We start from the raw sequence: 20,068 nt of genomic DNA on the forward strand, positions 1-20,068 counted from the left end.
GCACCAATCCCCCTTAAAATGAGTACTTAACTAAGCGTAGTTTAAAGTTAATGGACGCTTAATTTTATTGTCAGTTGCACGACTGCGGCTTAACAGAATCTTAAGTAAGGGACCCTTAAGTTTTCATATCTAGTGATATTTCAGTTTTTTATTTTGGTTCAACTTCATTCTAGTCTAATAAAGCTTTTTCATTGGTTGGCCGGTTGCCGATGATCGTTGTCATTTCATTAACCTAACTTTATTGTCCTAACAGTCAGTGTCAAGTAAACTATTATATTATTATCAAAGAGAAACAACTTTTTGTTGCTGAATTAGCATTATGATTCATAATGAAATGGATTGTCAAATAAAAGGTACTTGACGTTATTAGAAAAACCACAGCAGTTCTGCAGCCAGTTTATGGGTTCAACAAATTATTTTAGGTTAGAATCCCGCCCTTAAATACCTAAGTGGTCATTACAGGAGCGCTTAAATTTAAGACTAGCTTTAGCCATTTAAATGTCACTTTACAGTTGATGCAACGTAATTTGAGTTAAGGGTTCATTTTAAGGGACACTTAACACTAAGTGCATTTGGTGCAAACGGGTCTTAGTGCCCATTTGCGCAGACCTGACGCTAAGGCCTACTTATTTCTATGACTCAAATTGCACCTCACAATAAAAATGACAGGAATAGGTAATGAGCTTTAACGTTAAGGCTGCCTACATTTCGTTGGTTCAACGAACATAAGTAATAGCAAGAGTTTTATGTAAAATGGATGTTTGATGTTGGTGAGTCGGGAGCACTTCTTGCAAGAGCCAATTGCTAGAGGCACTTCTCTTCGGGGTGCGGACAGCTCTGCATCCCATCTCATATCTCCTCGTATTCGCCCATCTCGCAATCATTTCGTCACACAATCGAACAATGATCCAATTCATTACACATCCCGAGGACCAAAATCCGTTTAATGCCTCGCCTACACGCTTATCTCCGATGCCGCCAAACCACACACACTCACACACGTTGGACCACCCGAAGTACCGAGAAGAAATTGGTACCAACATATCATTTAAGGCGTTCATTCACAAGTGGTGCAAGGCCGACCTTTGCGAGATCGAAATTACCTACCGCGGTTTTCGATGTACCAAGGTGTTTTCCGTCCTTGGCATTACCTGTGACTTACCGGTCCGTGCGAACTTATATATTGGAGCGCGATTTTTTTAGACGACCGCCACTAAGGTGAATAAGACTGGTGCGAACGTAGCAGACAGTGTGGCGGCAAAGTTGTTCTAAATCGTGACTGTTCAGTGCGGACAGGTGCTTTTTTTTATTGTTGGGGTCCGATCGTCATTGTAAGTTTGAAATCTTCTTTATAAAAAGTCACCATAGCGATTTTTGTCAAGATCTTTCACCAGCTTCCCTTCAACTGTTGCAAATCTTGGTGCTTCTTGTTACCATTCATGATCTGTTGAGTTATTTTTATTGTCTTTTTCTTTCATGATTGACATATTGACTTCCACGTTCTGTACAGAAACATCTGTAATGCTTCACTGAAAGGAATAATCTTTCTCACGCCATTTTGATTTTCGTGATATGGGAGAGTAGTGATTATTATTCGAAATACATAAATTTAAAAAAAAACACTGTACAACAATATTATTGATTTTTAAATCATTTATCATCAGTTTCATCCAAAGGGATTTGTATCAGAATTCTGAATTATCATAAAACAATGAAATAAAACAAGAAGTTACAAAAGATATGTGAAAATAAACCTAGAAAGAAACTATCAGAAAAATCTGGAATCAAATGATTGAGCTAGATCCTCATCGAGCCTAAGATGATATGAGAGTGACAAGGGAAACTCAACGAATTAGGCGATTTGTATGGGATTTTGTGTTCGAAAGAGATTCATCACAACAATGAAAACCTGTATTGCAAAAATCATTTCATCCAATAATAATTACACAAGAATACAAATGTGGTTTACCGAGCAAACCCTCTTGACTCGCCTGCGGTCGCTTCATGAATTGTAGACTGCAGGTAGTAGATAAATTTGGGAGCCCTGAATCGTTGTAGGAATCTGCAGCGAAAGCGTGCTTCTGGTTTAGTCTTTGCAAGCTAGGTGGCGCATTGTGATGAGAATTTCTCAAAACGTCGCCCCGGTTTCGTTTAAGACTTCATCTTCCGTTTGGAATATTCAGCGCTACACTGTACTGACGAGGGACAATGCTCCCAAAACCAGTCTACAGTTGCCTGTGAATGGACTTCTCTGGGATTTCCAGTCCATTCATGACTAGCTGGCGTTATTGGAAAATTCTTCGAAATTGTAGTTCCTAGATTCTAACCAGGAGTTGAACCCAAAGCGAAAATATCCTACACCTCCTGTGGATTCCTCACAGGGCCTTTCCATCTCAAGAAGCACCTAATGAAAATGGATCTAGCAGAAATAAACGAGTGCAGATTCTGTGGGGAGAAGGATTATGAGCTCCAGACCACCTGGCGACAAAATGCCTTGGCATTGCTAGCCAACGCATTAAATGCTCTGTACAAGAAACTTGAAGGAGCGAGGAGGTATATTATCCTTGAAAACTGCACAGATGCAGAACTCTGGAACTGTACGACAAGCTCTAGATGACATAGCGGCCAAAACAGCTTTAATGAGTCTGATAGGGGGAGGCACAATAGATGTGAAGGTATCACTGCAACGCAACCCCTTTTAAAAACTAGAATCTAGAATCTGCCAGACTTCAAAGTCTCACCCTATTTCATATCTCACAATCCGAGTGAATATGTCGTTATCACTTCAACAAGCCTTTTCTAGAGAAGGATGGAATGCAAGTTTAGGCTTATTAGAGTATCCACTTTTCACCAATTCAGATTTTGTGATCTGTTAGTAACATTGATGCCTCGATCAGTTGGTATCTCTACAATTTATCGATGTATCCACTAAGAAACTGGAGCTATCTTATCGTTGAAGAAATGTTATGAATAAAACATCTCTCAAAAGATAATTTGTATAACATATCGTCTCTTAGTATTGTTTTTCTAGCTACTGATGATGTCTGAAGGATCTGGTTCAGATATTTTAAAGCCACGGATGAATTTCATGAGTATTACGGAAAGTCCCAATTTTCTTTTTCGTCTTTTATCCAGGTTTCTCTTCCAATATGTTTCTCTTTGTTCCAAATCTACATTTTCATTTTTTTATCATCCCAAAATCATTTTGCCACCAAATTGCGAATAAAATAGTTTTATCCGTTACAATACCACTGTTTGGAGCTGTGAAAATTACCGCCTAAACTGCAACTGGTTCTAAGGCCGTTCTCATCGTTGATCTTGTCGTATTCAATCAGGCAGGCCTCAAAAATATAGAAATGAATAGACCAGAGAGGTCATATACAAGACATAATTAAAGAACCAATTATCAGAAGCACTCTCGATTGCTGAAAATCGAATGCGGTGATCTCAAAACACGATCCGGAAATTCCAAAGCCGCTTTCAATCTCTGAAAACGTGCAATAAATCCTTCTGAACGATATACTTCAAAAAGGTCAGTCGAGTATATGGGGTTCCGAGAATTATCAATTCAAAAATGCAGTCCTAATATGTTTCGGCGACTCTGAAGATCTCCATTTCCCTGTTATAGTAAATTTATTCATTCAACATTCCAAGGTCGGATCCTTTAACCAGTTCTCGATACTAAAAAATATTAATGGTACATGGGAACGAAATCCAATATGTTTGAGTTATTGATTAAGAGCTATTACGGCGTAATGAATTCCGTAACCTCTTTCGACGATTCTTTCATGCCGCTTATGGATGCCTCTTTCGTCGGAGATTTTATCTCCGGGTAATGAATCTTGTTATAAACGGAGCAATTCCTGCGGGTCCTATACAAAGCAAATTATAATGCGGTTTTCTTATTATGTACAAGGTTTCTGGTGAGCCGGAACCTGCTAATTTTGGATCGATTATGGTGGAAACGAAAAAGGGTTGTTTGTGCTTCCTTTGTTCGTTTCGTGATGCACAAGATGGACGCGTTCATTGGGTTTCAGTATTATGGACGCGGGTTTCGCGAAACTTCCATGTTCAAACATTTTGCAAGCCTTTGTTTGACTCACACACCATTACTGCCCCAGTAATTTTGGGTGTAACAAGTGGAAAAATTCATTCGAATGTTGCTCTTTTCACAGCATGGAAAATCTTTTATAAACAAACCTCTCCATTCCCTCCATGACCCTGAGATCTGTGCCTCCCATCATGGTTTTTCTACCACTGCGCCATCTACAGCTAACCTTCCAGTTCCATAGTTCTAATAACTTCTATAATCTGGAAGGGTTTCAAGGAGGTTACGTCCTCACTTGTACTAGTTTCTCGACCAAGGCATTCTTTCCAATGATGGCTAAACTGATTCTTTTTTGGTTTCAGGTATCTGTATATGAACTGTTAGTCTCTTAATCGGTTTATTTCATTTTGCACAACATCGTGCTGGTTTTGAGATCGGATTTCATTTCTTTCGATTGTTGAAATAGGTGTCCGTACTTATTTCAATCTCTCCTCTATCTGACCTCTGGGTCTCCTGTTAATTCTCATTTTTCCTCTGTCTTCCTCAGGGTCCAACTCCACCAGTCTTCTGAGTTCTTGATTAGGGTCTTCCTACGCTGTTTCGAATAGGTTCTCTGCTTTCTTCTTCATGATTTCGGTCATGGCTCATTCTTCTTCAAAGAGCCTATTTTTGACAGACCAAGCTGGGTCTCATGTACATCGTAGCATGTTTCCTGTTTTCTGGTTTATTTGATATGGATCTCTGCTTCTGATCCCCATGCAACCGAACCATACATCAGTTGAGCCCTTACAGCAGGCTTTGTTTATTTTCAGTTTTGTTTCTTTCGAGAGTGGCCGCTTCCACTGGTTGAATCTATTAATCGTTGCCCTAGTTTTTTCCATGGTTTGCTCAGCATAGCTTTTCCAGGTCTGTCTTTTCTTTTACATGATACCCAAACCATTTTCTATCCATCTACCTCAGATTGAAAGTGGTTCCCAGTTTTCTCCTAGAAGTTATATCCCTAGACTCTGCACACATTGCATTGTGCTTGATATACCACTTGATACAGCTTTCATTTATTTGACCTAGTGCTTGGGGTATCGAATTGAGATATTGCTGTGTTTCTTATATTAAGGACTTCATTCCTACACAAAGTTTCAATACCTCAATGGCTCCATTAGTGAACCAGGAGTATCTTTGAGTTTCTTTTAGGGGAAAGTGAGATTAACTGTCTCGGTTTCTTTTCCCCGACTTCTTAGCTCTTTTCAGAAAAAACCTTTTTTATTAGCAGGTTTTAGGAGATGCTAACTATTTTCTTGGGTCCTAGAAGTACCAAGGCTCAATAGCCATAGAGTTTCTCTCTAGCAGGAGCAGTTGTTCCCAAACTTGAAACATATTGTCACCTGTCACATCTGTTGATCAGATTTGCAGCGCGCGAGTTGTATAACAATTGAGACTCAAGTAACGAGTGCCCGACTCACATGGAGCGGCCACATTCTGAGGATGCAAGACACAAGACTCCCCAAAATAGCTCTGTATGTCGAATTCACAGAGGGAGCTCGGAAAACAGGAAGACAGTATAAGCGGTTTAAGGATATACTGCATCAATTCGTAAAATCAGTTAATGCCAATCATAACTGGGAACAACTAGCGTTAGACAGATTACAGTGGAAGTCTTTGGTACACAGTTATAATAGACACTCGAGAAGAATACAGCGGCGGCCAGATCTGGTTGGTGACTATCCATGCCCGGAGTGTGGAAGGATCTGTAGGTCACGGTTGGGTCTCTTCAGTCACAGGAGGGTACACAGTCACAAGTAGCCCTAAGAAATTATAAGTTTTGATTCTTTTTGTAGATTTATTCTCGGTAACGGGATTCAGCAATGAATAAAAGAATGATTAGAGTTTTCAACAAGCGATATTGAATATAATGAATCCTGCCGTAAATGAATCTCTAAAAGAGTGATAAAAGATTCTTGGTAATAAACTGGAGGACATTTCTACCCTCCTGGGTTACCATTTCGCAAGGTTAGAACCTAGGATTCTCCTACCTAGGGATGGATTCACCAGAAAATAATAATCAGAACGCCCACGTATAATTATACTTCAAAACTATCACTTGAACCCTCTGGCCATCCATTCATGCCTAATTATACAAATTTATTTCCACCGCTACGGACATATCTAAATAGGTATTAATTATGTCCCATAATTGATTTTCAGCAGAGAACGCCGACTACCGCTACAATCGGCTACTTCAATTCCAGAGATTCATCTCGAGTGAAAGTTCTTGACCGACATTATGATAATTATTATTATTAGTCACTGGGATCGTCTGCGATGATCTCATTACCGCTTACCCTTGTGGATATCGATCTTTTTGTCTACAACGGTAAAGGACGATGATCGGATGTTAAAACAAGGTATCTCACGTGATTTATGTAGATTGACTTCGGAGATATTGAAATCGAAATTGGTTTATCGATTCCGGTCTCTTGAAATCGATATTTCTTCGCGTATTGACACTTGGCATTTTGGATGAAGTTGAAAGATGGGGTTTAGCCTGGAGTTGTGGGGATTCCATAAATCATTCTTGGGCATTAAAGGAGAGGATGGGGGGGATTGCGTCAGTGGGACATCCAAACATTTAAAACAACTAGCAGGGGGACATCGCTTTTTGATGTCCACGAAAACACTATTTTTCGCTTTAAGGTCGAATTGGTACTACTAGTCTTACTATGGAGGATAGTACCTCTATAGCTACTACCCTGGTGGTTCAATCGCTCGCAAAAGTATGAAAATTTTGACAGCGAATGTTGTAAAAAAGCAATAAAAAATTCCTCACAAACTCCAAGTTGTTCTTTCTATTCACAAATCGGAATATCAACCCTTATATGTAGGGCGAATATAGAAAAATATTCTCTTGTATTTATTAGGTAAGTACCCAAAAAGACAGTTCATCAAAGCTGCTATTCAAATGATAAAAATCGAAGAGCGAATATAATTAAACGACCATAAACAAAACCACATCCAACGAAGGTGAGTCGTGGGTGATAATTAGTCTGAAACATTTTCGCACATTCTAAATCGGACAAAGCGATCTCTGTTTGGAAACAGACCATTCATCTCTATAAAATCAATCATTAATCATAACTCCTCATGAATAATACGTTACAACGATTCTCTCTTCGTAAGGACCGAGATTTTAATGATAGATTGGACTGTCTGATTGAGCGGTTTCGGAGAGGTCAACATGGTAGCAAACAAATGTCATCATCCGTGTCCGATCCTTCTTGACTGGAGGATACTGTACAGGATGGCCGTTGAATTTATATACGAAGGTAAAGAGTCGATGTCTCAAGCAAATTGATTGCACGCAGAGACTTAAGGGGCCATATGCATAAAGAAGTAGTAAACGTTTTGACTTCAGTTTATTGAAATGAATTTATAGATTTTTTAAGTTCTTTATTCTTACGACCCAAGGATTTGGGTGTTTCTATCATACACATGGTCTGACCATATTCGAAATATTGGTTTTAACTCATTTGCATATTTTAGTGTATTCGAAATATCTCACAAGCAGTTTATGTTCGTTCATTTTGAGGAGGAATATATATCTAACCCCCTCTCTGTATTATTTTATTATGTTGAATTTATTCATCTTTCTATTCTTCTTTGAAAACTATCACAAAACTCAAACTATGCGTTATAAGACCTAGAAGAAATGTGAGCTTTATGTTTATATCAATAGAAGAAAAATTGCGGAAAATATGAGTATGTATACCCCAGTAATGGATATCTGAATGCTGAGCTTGTACGTTATTACTGGGACCAGACTGTATATAGTTCGATGCAAGAAAAGGATAAAGTATTAAGTGGAATATTCTTGGCCTTCTGAACCAGATGGTCTCAATGCGAACAATGTCGATATTGCTGCTCAAACGTCAAATTGAATATCTTTGTTGACCGCATTATTGCTATTCATTACGTTTAATTACACGGGGTAGCTCAACAACAATGATCGGTGTGAGCAAGATAATGTTTCATTTACACGGTTAATAGTCTGATACTGTGAAAAATAGAACGCTGATTCAATTCCACGCTGGGGAAATTTAAATATTCAAATGATCAAATTGAGACAAGAAAACGTAAAGGTATACTAGGTGATTTCAAAGTGAGGCTTTTTTTGGCAGAAGGTGGAACTCATCAAAATAATTCGTTTAACCAAAAATTGTCCTTATAAAATATTCAAGATGGCTGAGATACAACCCCTAGAAGTTCGACAAAATTTCATTGAATTTCAAGTATGAGACTGTGTAAGGTGAATCCGGCATCGCAAAAACGAAACAAAACATAAACATATGGCTGGACAATGAATGATTCAGTACCAAGTTCATCGGATTAGATGCATCAGGTCACTTTTGAGAGAATCATAGTTGTTGTATCGTGCAGTTTAGGGTAAAAAAAAATGTAGAAAGTCGAGGCAGTTTCTTAAAAGTGCTTATGTTAGTTATTTTGAAAAAGTGCTATGATGTTTCCCCATTTCATCCCATTTTTACGACGATTGTTGGAATGTTCGAACAAGAAGATTGTGATGCCCATTGTGAAAATATGCGTGAATGATTTAGACGAATTTTATTAGGGAGATTTTGAAGTATTATTTTATTTTTCACACTTGTGTCCTAAGTCTGTTCTGTCAGTTGGTATCGAAATGAGCCATTTCATAAAATCGTGAAGGTACTAAAAAATAATGAGAACAATTCGGCAATCCTAAGTTTCCATTTTCATTACCATGTAAATATCGAATGAGCCAATATCCTAAACGAAACCACATGGTCGAATCAGGACATAAGTTTTTTCCCACTGCTTTGCGATAATTCAGCTAACAAACGGTCTAGGGTCGTATTAGGATTTATTTCAGTAATCATTTTCAATTTTTTTTCAACTTTGTTATTTTGAAAGTTTTGATTTTGGTGAAACGCTGCAATTTGGCCAGTTCTACCTTCTGTTGAAAAAGAGCCTCTTCTTCAAATACACCCTGTATACAGGATTTCCCAGGATTAATGGGAGCATGACCTGCCCTCAGCGAGCTCCAACGGCCAAAGCAGAAAAGCTAGAAAGCTCATTATATTACCATTTTCTGCAAAATTTCATCAGTTTTTTATTTTGATTAGTAGTTATTTTCCCCCAGCGTGCATGGTTTCGGAACTATGAGCAAAAAACTGAAGGAATGTATGGAATTTCATGGTTTTTCGCAATTTTTATGGTGATACCACATTGGAATCTAGTCGATAATGTACGAATTTAGCACGTAAACATACAGAACCGTCGAGAAAAATTCTTCGGCAGTTTTTCACTCTCAAAGCACCAAATGACTGGACTAGACAACTAATTCGCCACATTTTCTCCACAATCCCAGAATCGGGACTCCCTCCGTTGACTACCAGGCGAGAAAGTATGGTTGAAAACCGTAAAATCAAATGTACCGTAACACAACCCCGGTATTATGCCGAAAGGGGGCGCGGAACAGGGCGAATCCAAACTTTATGAGTTGTAAAGTCAATATTCCAGACACGATTCAGCCTCTTAACCGTGTTACGTCGTGAAAATTGAATCCAGCAGCGATAGCACCGGTTCATTTCGAAAACCGGTGTACGAGTGCGACTGTCGTGGAGGGTGGAAACGCCTCGGGATAGGGATGAGCAAAGACAAATATTGCAAACTAAACAACTGTAGGATGTAGGCTACGTACAGATGAGATAAACAGGGATCCCCTTTATTATTCATCTCTCCTACGGATGAACGGATGTTCTAAGTGTCTTTTCCGAGCTTTGTTTCATGAAAGGTAAGAGGAAAATCGCTGCCGGAACTCCTCAAGTGTGAGATGGATGTAGGGATTTTTTGGAGTGTCTGCTGCTAACTGCCATCCCGTTAGGAGTGTTGATGCATCAATAAAAAATGATACTTCTCTATCTCTACAATTTTCCCAGTTTCTACGCCTTGAAATTCCTAGTATTTTCTCAAGGTCAATAATGGAAAATTATTTTTCTGAGATAGCCCACCAATTCGAAAAACAATCTTATCTAGTTGACACTTTCACCTTCTGAAACAACTAAGAAAATGAAGAAAATAGTCAGTCGTTACCTGACAGACGTCGGTGATCAAAGAAAATTACAGTGTTTTGACAATCGATGTCACGATTGCCCATAGACATAGAAACATGGACTGAGCAATGCCAGCATGAAATTGGCTATTTTATGGAAAGAGAGAAATGATAGTCGGGCCATTACCTGCCCCTTTTATGTTCACATAGCGTTGAGTGCGGACCAATCAAAATTATAGAAAAAGACAACTGTATGCCCGATGATCAGTTTCTCCCTGTCACTTTTTTTGACCGTATTTCATGCATAGGTAGAAAGGGAAGGCTCAGTCCATGTCTATGCGATTGTCATATTAGGCATTTCGGATTGACATCACTTTATGGGCAAGCCATAGATATAGAGAATGGACTGGAGCAATACCCCCATGGAAATGTCTACTCTGTAGAAAGAAACAAGGCTATGACGCTGCCAAGATATCTACAGCTCTGCTATGGCTATGTTCGGTTGTCTCTTTCTGCCATATTTAGTGTAGAGCTGAATAGAGAATGCTCAGTGCATTTCCTATGTCTATGGGGCGAAAAAACCATCTATGATATTTATGATCACAAAACTTTAAATTGTGTCTGGCAATCTGTGGATCTACCGAAAATATAGTAGGTAGTACTCCCGTATTATTCATAACTATACTGAAATATTAGTATATACCTATCCTGCAAAAACTAGCTGGTACTTCATGGGGTGCTGATGCAACTACTTTCGAACGGCTGCCCTAGCTTTGGTTTTTTCTTAGGCTGCTGAATATTGTTGCCCTATTTGGGTTAAAAAAGTGCTCATATGCAAAAAACTGATGCAGAGCTAAATCTTTCTATGAAAATTATTACTGGAACTATTAGATCTTCAACTATTCATTGGTTGCCAGTTCTTCAAACATTCTACCGCCCCATATTCGTAGACAGAGTTCACTTATAAATTCTTCGAATAAATTCCACTCCTTTCACGACTTACTTCCAATTCTGTCCAATATTCCACAAAATAAGATTCCCAGACTGAAGTTGCGTAAACCCTTATGGTCCAACTCTTTCCGAATTTCTCTCTTTCGAATTTAATGGTCAAGAACATTTGGCAGTTTGAATGGAATACGTGCACTATTTTCAAACAAGAATTAGTTAGTGATCACTCTAATAGACTTCCTGCTTCGATCTTCCTAAGAAAATATGGTGTATTCTGAATCGTAAAAGAACAGGTCACGGACGTTGCAATAGTATGCTTCTCAGGTGGAATTTAGTTGAGAGCCGTAGTTGTGAATGCGGGGAACCAGAAGAAACCATAAATCATCTGGTTAATCATTGTCCCATCTATGAATTGCAGGATGGTTTCAGAGCTATTCATGTAGTTTCGGAGTCTTGTTTTCAATTGGCTTGTGAATTTTAGGTCAATCTGATATATAGAACTCAATTTATTATCTTGCATTTTTCTGCTTTTGTATTTCAGGTAAAATTTTCTGTTAACTTGAAGAAGACTCCCTGGATTTTTTTTTTTCTTCGAGTGAAGGGTCAATTTTTATAGTACGAGATGCCCTTCAATATGAAATATTTCAGATTATTTTGTAAACAGTTTCATCTCTCACATTCCACTTCACTCACGGGGAGAAGGTTTTTTTACTGGGGTTTTTGCCTAGGCTCTTGTATCCTACGCAAAATTGTATGGTACCAGTTACACTAACGTCTGCTAAAACTGTATCTTATACATATGCTGTAATTATTGTTTGTTGTTAAAAATTGTAATACTCTAGTATAACTGTTTCCTATTGTAACTTTTATTTTATTGGTCCACCACTTTGGTGATCATTCATTGCTCATAATGAACCTTCGGACAGTCGAAAACTATAACAGTTTTAGATTTCAAGGCTTGTTCATGCTGTCCTATAACTTCAACTTTAATGCTAGAGCGTATTGCCTCAGTTTCACATCGAAAATCATGCAAATTTCAAGTTTACTTCTAGAATTATCATGAGGGACTAAGAGCTCACAACAACTTCAGAATTTCAGATAAAATGATGTCATTTATTTTCTTCCACATAGGTTGTTCGTCGATTCCTGCTGTCGCAGGTATATCCTCTCATTCGGAAGCACCTAAAACCACCAAAAGCGGTAACAGCACATCCCCATCGCATGCACTCGTTACTCCATCATCCTGCCCTACCATCAGCCAGCACATTTAATTCTTCATGATTTATTCACCGAATTCTCCCCCGATAAATTTTTAATCCCGCCAGGATCCATCGACGTCCTTGATGATAAATGAAAAGGCCGATTAAATCTTATTAAAAATGTATTTGTTTCCTTTGTAGGGCCATGTTCGACCTGAACACATCGGGGCGGCTTCCATTAGCCAGGCTCATAATTGGGATATCGCTATGTTTGCCCTTCACTCTAGCGTGTTTTGGAAGAACAATGCTTCGTAAGTATTATTCGGTTTTTCTCTTATCGATTAACGATCCGCATCAACTTACACGTGATTGAATGAAAAGTCTACTGGGGAAATAGCGAAATGTTTTTCCACCATGATGGGTTGCATGACTGTAAAAGGAACAAGACGATATTTTTTTATCATTGCGTCAGGCAGAGTCGAAAGACTAGTTTCGAAGGGTCAATGCTCGGGCTGTGGTGGGGACAGGTAGGTGCAGACGGGCTTTTTGTGTTCCTTAGGGTCTAAAATCTTTGTCAGCGCCTTGATTTGCATCGGAATGCATCAGTGCTTTGCAGTTCGTATGTTTTACGATGTGATGTGATCTCTGTTGCTTCTTTTTTTGGGGAAACATTCTGGATAAAGTCTTTCAAACGTCGTCCATACACCTTGATACAACTTAAGCAGAGCCACCTTACGAAACTTATCTAAAACAGGCAGGAATGATAGTTTTAGCAAGGCAAAACACGTAGTCAAGTGGAGTAAATCAATATTGAGTAAGAAGAGGACTGAAAAGAACCAATGATGAATCAAGAATCAGTAATTCAAATTCCAGAATGGCTACAACGAACTTTGGCTGCGTTTCACTGCCAAACCTATGATTATGATTTGTAATAATATCCCCATCTTTTTATACTCCATTATTTTAGCAGTCGGTTGGCCATGGAAATTTGACACATTTTACTCTGTATAGTACGAAAATGGGGGGGTTATGACGCTTGTCAAAACATTTTTGGGTTTTAAATCAACGCTATGTTGCCCGTTCAACGTAAAAGTTTCTGTTATTACGTATTTTATCACAATGTCGAATCTCTTCGGAAAATATGTGACGAACATAATTGAAGTTTATACAAACTGATTGAAGGCATACCATATTCAGTTATTTGCATGGAAAAAACAAGATATCAGTATGATATCATAATATGCACTAGCTTGAGGAGAGTTAATGTTCGTTATCTTCTTTGGCTAAAGTTTGAAAACGTTACATCAGTTGTAAATTTCAAAAATATTAACCCGAAGATGAAATGCATATGATGCAGTGGTTGGGAATGGGTATCTCTCGAAGGAATTAACAGATAATTACAAGAATGTGAAATTCTTCAACAGAAATCATCTTGCATCAATATAAGTAAAAGGAATTAAACAAAGTTTCAAGTCAAGATGAACTTCACCTTTGAACAAAAATTCCACAAAACAATTAACAGGACAACTGGCGCGTATTTATGGCTGTTCATCTTAATATTCTTAATACATTGATATAATAATAATAATAAGGTATTTATTGGTACCTTGAGACATTTACAATGTATAGGACAAGCCAAATGAAAAATAGAAAAATCAATTTTCGGGAACTTATTCTACGATGACACTCATCGAAAATTCTGTAGTAAACTTTTCGCATTAATTCACTCAAACATAAAATTCTCAAATGCCACCACTTTTTTGGGTCTCTCAATAGAAGGAAATTCTTTGTCATCCTCTTCATTCACAATCTTTCTGATTGTGGAAATATTCAGCTGAAATATAGGTCGTTTAGATTCAGATGAAACATTATATAAATTCTCTTACATTGAATATATTCGCTACCCTCTGACTTATTGTGGATTTTAGAATATCAGGGAGTAACTATTTGAATGAGCGGACCTGAATTCTAAATAGAACTTTCTGAAACCTTGTCTCTTTTTTCAATCACTTTCGGCATTTTCGTAATATTAATTGATATAAGTTGTAGCAACGGCGATATGACATTAACCACATTTCATGAGTGCCAACCTTACTCCGTTCTAGTTACAAAACTTGAGAAAATTATTTCATGGCCAACCAACTGCTAAAATAAATATGAATGGAGTATATTTGTCTCAACTTGCATATGTAATTTTCGTTCCATTCGAAGATAATATAGTGAATTATCGTCCCACGAAATATTGTCAAAATTTTTTGAACTATTTCTTCAGGGGCGGACGGAGTCAGCGAGCAAGAGAAGCGAATAATATTGGACGTACATAACAGGATGAGACAGGCTGTTGCCTTGGGTCAGATAGATGGTCAACCCCCCGCCTCCAATATGATTGAGATGGTGAGTATATTGGCGATATTGACATTTCATGTTTATAACTTCAGAAAAGGTTTTCTGTAACGAGATATTCGGCCAGTCGTTCCAGAAAATTGGAGTGGAGATATTGGGGAGGAATATGTGTAAATTGGGAGTTTTCATCTGGTATGCTGGCTGGTTTGATTGATTTTTGCCTTGGATTCCCTTTGCCTAAAATATTCATTATTCGTTAACTATATTGAAGCCTACCTACAGGATTTTTTTCTCATCCCATTCAGCCGAAGTAGGCCAGGTATTCTTCAATATAATATAATGAAATACTTCTTAGTGTGCCACAGTGAAATTGTCAATTAAAATTTAGGCTTTCACCTCAAAAAAATCGCAGTGGTAAATGGTTATTTTTACTTACGTTACATGATTCTGTTGGCTGTATTATTTTGTTCCAGTGCACCTGGATATTTCTGCTAATTGATAATAATTGTTGTGTATGAACGATTGTTGGGGTCGGCTCAAATTTGGATTAAAGTGTAGCGTAATCGTAACACAACTCAAAATTAGGTATTGTGGAATTGATATTTATTTTCGAACCATAATATGCAATGAAAGCTCATTATGTTCGATGCGTTCGGTGCTGGGATAAGTGAACCGAATAAACTAATGAATCATATTCATTTATGAGAATTTTTAAATGACTATTTCGTATAAATTACCCACTGGAAGAGCTGACTGTTTAATGCCTACTATACAAAATGTGGACAACAAACATGTGATCTGTAAGCAATCATTAGTGATTCCATCTCTACATACAAATTCTATAAAGGGTGTTCCTAAATTGGAGGTACAAAGAAAGAGGGAAGATTCCTTAAGTATTTCTTAGAAAGAAAAGTTTTCGATACAGGGTGTTGAAGTTGGAAATTTTGGATTGGTATCAAAACAAGTTGTGAAAACAAATTCATTATTAGAAATGCCGAGTTTAACTCTATGTGTCAAAACTAACAATGAATTCGCCACAGCTTACTAACTGAATTTGTATGACAATTTGGGATTTCAGGATTTCGAGAGAATTCTCGAAATCGGTATCATATACAACAAAGCTACAAGGGACCATAAAATTTAGTATAACAACAAAGCTTCTTTTTACATTTTTTTCACGTGAAAACACAGCTTGCACTAATCTCTTTTACTTTTCTTCTGCTTAAGCCTGAAAAAAATTGACAATGGTTCTACCAGTTATGAAAATTTCTGATCGAGATCGAGACTTACCTATATCTTGACTTTCAATACGAAGTTCATGGAGAGATCTTATTTTGCATTCTTCTTCATGATATTCTTATTTTCAATTAATATTTCAGAAATGGGATGATGAGTTGGCAGCTAAAGCACAAAAATGGGCTGTGACATGTTCTGCCTCTAGACATGATGCTTATAGACATACAGGTAATGAGTAATAAGTATAATTCATTCATATTTTTGTATGCTACTTTTCATGATAGTCAAAAGTCCCCTCTCTTCCCTTATTTTGTCCCTAGAACTGTGGTATTAATAAAAATTGAATTTGTAAGGGCACACTATATATTTTCTCTTTCATATCATGTTTTCCAGACAGATTTCTTGTCGGGCAAAACACAGCGACGACATGGACGACAAAAACACCAACGGATTATTACGAACTAGAATCAGATTTCCCTGGGGCTATACATAAGTGGTTTGATGAGGTCAGAAAATTCAGGTTTGGCAAACAGTCACATCCAGGAGCCGGACATTATGCTCAGGTATGTAATATTCACCACACAAAGTTTTAATGTAGGATATACACTTTCCAATATGGGTTTGGTTGGTCGAAACATACTCTAGATTATAGATATCGACTTAAAAATTGCTAAAATTGTTTTTCTCGTGAAAATTCTCAGACGAAGAGTTTTGTTTTCTGCCCGCAAGTCGCCGCTAGCAACTGGGACAAAAAAACCTGAGCCAGGCAACCGAACATTCACGATCGGACAAATACTTAAACAGGTCTTCGTCTATTTACTTCATCTAGTCTTTTATGCTCAAACTATTTTCGTAACTGAAAGTTTTTTCCTGATTTCATCCTAATGTCGAGGAGGTACACAGAACTCTCAAGAAAATTAACTTTATCTGAATGCATAACAGAGGAGAGGAAATTAAATACGGTATCCAATCAAGGGATCCACTCAGAACTTTACGAATTATAAAATTCCACGGTCGGTAACTTTTCAAAATAAACTCGGCCAGTTTATTTGATTGATGCTTAATAATTGGAATGAAATCCGTATTTGCATTGCACTCGAGGTGTACCGTCGTCCCGGTATTCTTCGAGTTGGAGTTTGTGCTTTGACATCGGTAATTATTTAAATTGGTTTCGTATCAGCCGCTGATTCGCTCTACCAACGGAATAGAAAAATTCTCATTGCTCTCTCTGTGGCAGGAAAATTTCAGGCGGAATTAAAAGCCAAATTCGAAATATCCAAGGTAACGTTTGACCTTATATTTGACCGATATTTTTCTCATCACTATTGAATTGAATAACATGACTTATTTAACCACAACACGTGTTTCGATATGGCAGTGGCATCCTCATGTGGTTGAAGGTAAACTGAAATATTTGGTATCGTACAAAAGTTCTTGGCGAATCTTTGAGTTACCCATTTTTGGAATTTTTCGAAGGTCAACTTTGGACACGCGTATCTCCCAGAAAAATCATCGTAGAGCTGGAAGAGTTACATATTCTGAAAAATCAACTCCTCTAGTAATAAATTTCAAGATTTCATCGACCTCAGTGTAACAGTTCGTTCTTGACGAATTTTTAAGTTAACCTATTTCAAACATGAATGCCATTTAGAATTATGCGAATAATAATCTGGTTTTCTAGATGATCTGGGCTGACACTTACCTCATAGGATGCGGCTATAGCTTCTATCACACCCCTGAAAGAGGGTTCACAAAATACTACGTGTGCAACTATGGTCCCAGGTAATCAAAGTTATGAAACATTCATCTTAAAAAAATTCAAATTTTTCAATTTTAGCGGCAATGTAGACGGCGAGAGCCCGTACAGGAAAGGCTACCCTAGCTGTTACGAGTTTGGCCTGGAAGGTTCGAGAAAGTACGCAGGGTTGTGCGGTAAGGCAATTTTTGTTTCCTCTAGCAATACAAATGGTTTTCACTGGATCCGAGTGCATCCCGCTGTGCACCTGGGAAATCCAAATCGTGCGATACAGAAATCGGTAATATAAATAGGTTCCGGGGTGTTTCTAGGGGTATCTCATCAATTTCAGATGGCTCGGATGTATCGCTGATATTTCCAGATGCTATTTGGAGTCGGCTATCGAGAATGCTGAGAGTTTTCAACCTATAAAATATTCTGCATATTCATATGTCGAAATTCGTCTGTGGTTTCGTAGTTTTTGTGTATGTCAACAAATTATGTCAATGACTGAATAGTGTTGACCACTCTAATTGACAAAAACCAATAATTGTATTTGAGAGTGTGGATTAAACAATTCTTGAGAAAAATAACGAAATTTCCAGAGCTGAATAGTAAGGTTTTGTTCTTCATGTCCTCTGATGTATTGACTTTGTATATTTTATTCCTAGATGTTAGGGTTTAAGGCCAAAGTTTCATTTTATTGGGTGCTTTGAATACATATTCCTACAAATTGTCGCTTGAAAAAGGGGCATATTCAGTCATCTATATACAAACTCAACAAGAAACAAGTCTTCCATCATTGAATTACTGAACATGATTTCTTAGAATTCTTGGTTACTCAGTTACTTGCTTTGACGTGAAATCTTCCCTTGTAATATAATACAAAATGAGCCAATACTTGCAATAGCACTGACAATCCTGATAATATCCCCAGAAAAATGATACCAACTGGTGAAACTGGAACATATTCTAGCAAATATGGAATATAAACAACAATTGACATTTTTAAGATTGAATATCCATTATTACATTCATATTTCCCTTTTCAAGACCTCAATTCGAAACGAAAAATTCACTACAGTTTTTGATAGCTTTCATTTTCGATATATTGACATTTCAAACATCTATGATTCCAAATTGATTTTATCTGTAATACGTATCATAGATTTTGTCTGTATTATTTTTCCACGATATAACAAAACCACCCCCAAATCAGAATGTGGCAGATTCGTCTTATATTCACACCTTGATTGAAATTAAATGAAATTCAAAACAATTCAAGAGAAATATTTCATCCACAGAGAAACCAGGCAGTAGTCAACCAACACCATTCTTCACCTTCCACAATTTCATTGGATAATACCATTGAGTATAAATCAGTTTAATACTCAATGATAATTACTAGGGTACCTTCATTGAGGATTTTATATTTTAAGTTTAATAGGTTTCTGAATTATTAAATGCGATTATTGTGATATTACTCTTTTAGGTAACTTAACAAATATGTAATTACTTTCTTTTATATGTTTTTCATAGTTCTTCTCGAATATATGACAATAGTTTAAGTATATCTCAAGTAAATTAAATATTTATTGTCTATTTGGAATTGGATTGCCGAAGTGACATAAATGTATGTGTTATTTATAGTTTAATATCGAATTATAAGTATAAATCAATTGTTTTTATGTTCATTTTCAGCGAATCGATAATTAACTCTAAATATTGGAATGAAAAAAAAAATTTTCACTAACATAAGTAAGTTTTCATTTGTAGGGTGTTCCTAAATAGGAGGAACAAAAACGAAAAGAGGACATCCTTGAGTAATTTTAAGAAAAAAGTTACAGTGTGCTAAATTTGAAATTTGTTTCAAGTTTCTTTTCTTATAGTATCTACACTTCACAAGATATTCAACTGAAATTTGGCATAAATATTATAATTGATAGTTCACACCATATGACACGTGCCAATTTCGATAGAAAATCAACAGGGTAATATTCTTTCTGGAATTCTGCAAAAAATGTAAAAAGAAGCTATATATACCATATTTGAGAATTGAGTTTTCTCAAAGAAAATAAGGTGATTTCATATTTGAATAGCTGGTGGAAAAATCAACAACCGATGGAGGTGGTAACATCTATGGAATTTTTCCAGCACATGATAGCAAACAATATGAAGAAAGTAGAGAACTTCAGTTAGACCTAATATTGATTTATGGCGCCAAAAAAATCATGCGCTCAGCGGGAACTCATGGATGTAACTATAGATGTCGCAGCTTGTTTTGAGGTGCAGACCAAATATACTGTTTTTTGTCTCTCTGATTGTAAAAAACGAGTATTTTTGAATTTTAGTGCCCTAGAATAGTGCCATTGACTTATGATTGTTTGAAGCATCAATCTTTTTCTTGAAGCTCTCTTACTACTAATAATTGGTTTTGGGAAGGGCACACAAACTTATGTGTGTGTTTTTAAGTGATA

At 37.1% G+C, this 20,068-nt stretch overlaps 1 protein-coding gene across 1 annotated transcript; it reads left to right on the top strand.

Moving 5' to 3' along the window:
- The first annotated feature begins 1,173 nt into the window (after positions 1–1,173).
- LOC123318755 (venom allergen 5-like) lies at positions 1,174–19,271 on the top strand. Its single transcript, XM_044905489.1, has 8 exons — positions 1,174–1,331; positions 12,479–12,588; positions 14,550–14,671; positions 16,000–16,084; positions 16,250–16,419; positions 17,538–17,638; positions 17,694–17,788; positions 18,896–19,271. The coding sequence occupies exons 2-8, from the start codon at positions 12,483–12,485 to the stop codon at positions 18,952–18,954; spliced, it is 738 nt and encodes a 245-aa protein (XP_044761424.1). The 5' UTR covers positions 1,174–1,331; positions 12,479–12,482; the 3' UTR covers positions 18,955–19,271.
- Positions 19,272–20,068: the final 797 nt, after the last annotated feature.

The sequence above is a fragment of the Coccinella septempunctata genome, chromosome 8, assembly GCF_907165205.1.
Source record: "Coccinella septempunctata chromosome 8, icCocSept1.1, whole genome shotgun sequence".
Lineage (NCBI taxonomy): Eukaryota > Metazoa > Arthropoda > Insecta > Coleoptera > Coccinellidae > Coccinella > Coccinella septempunctata.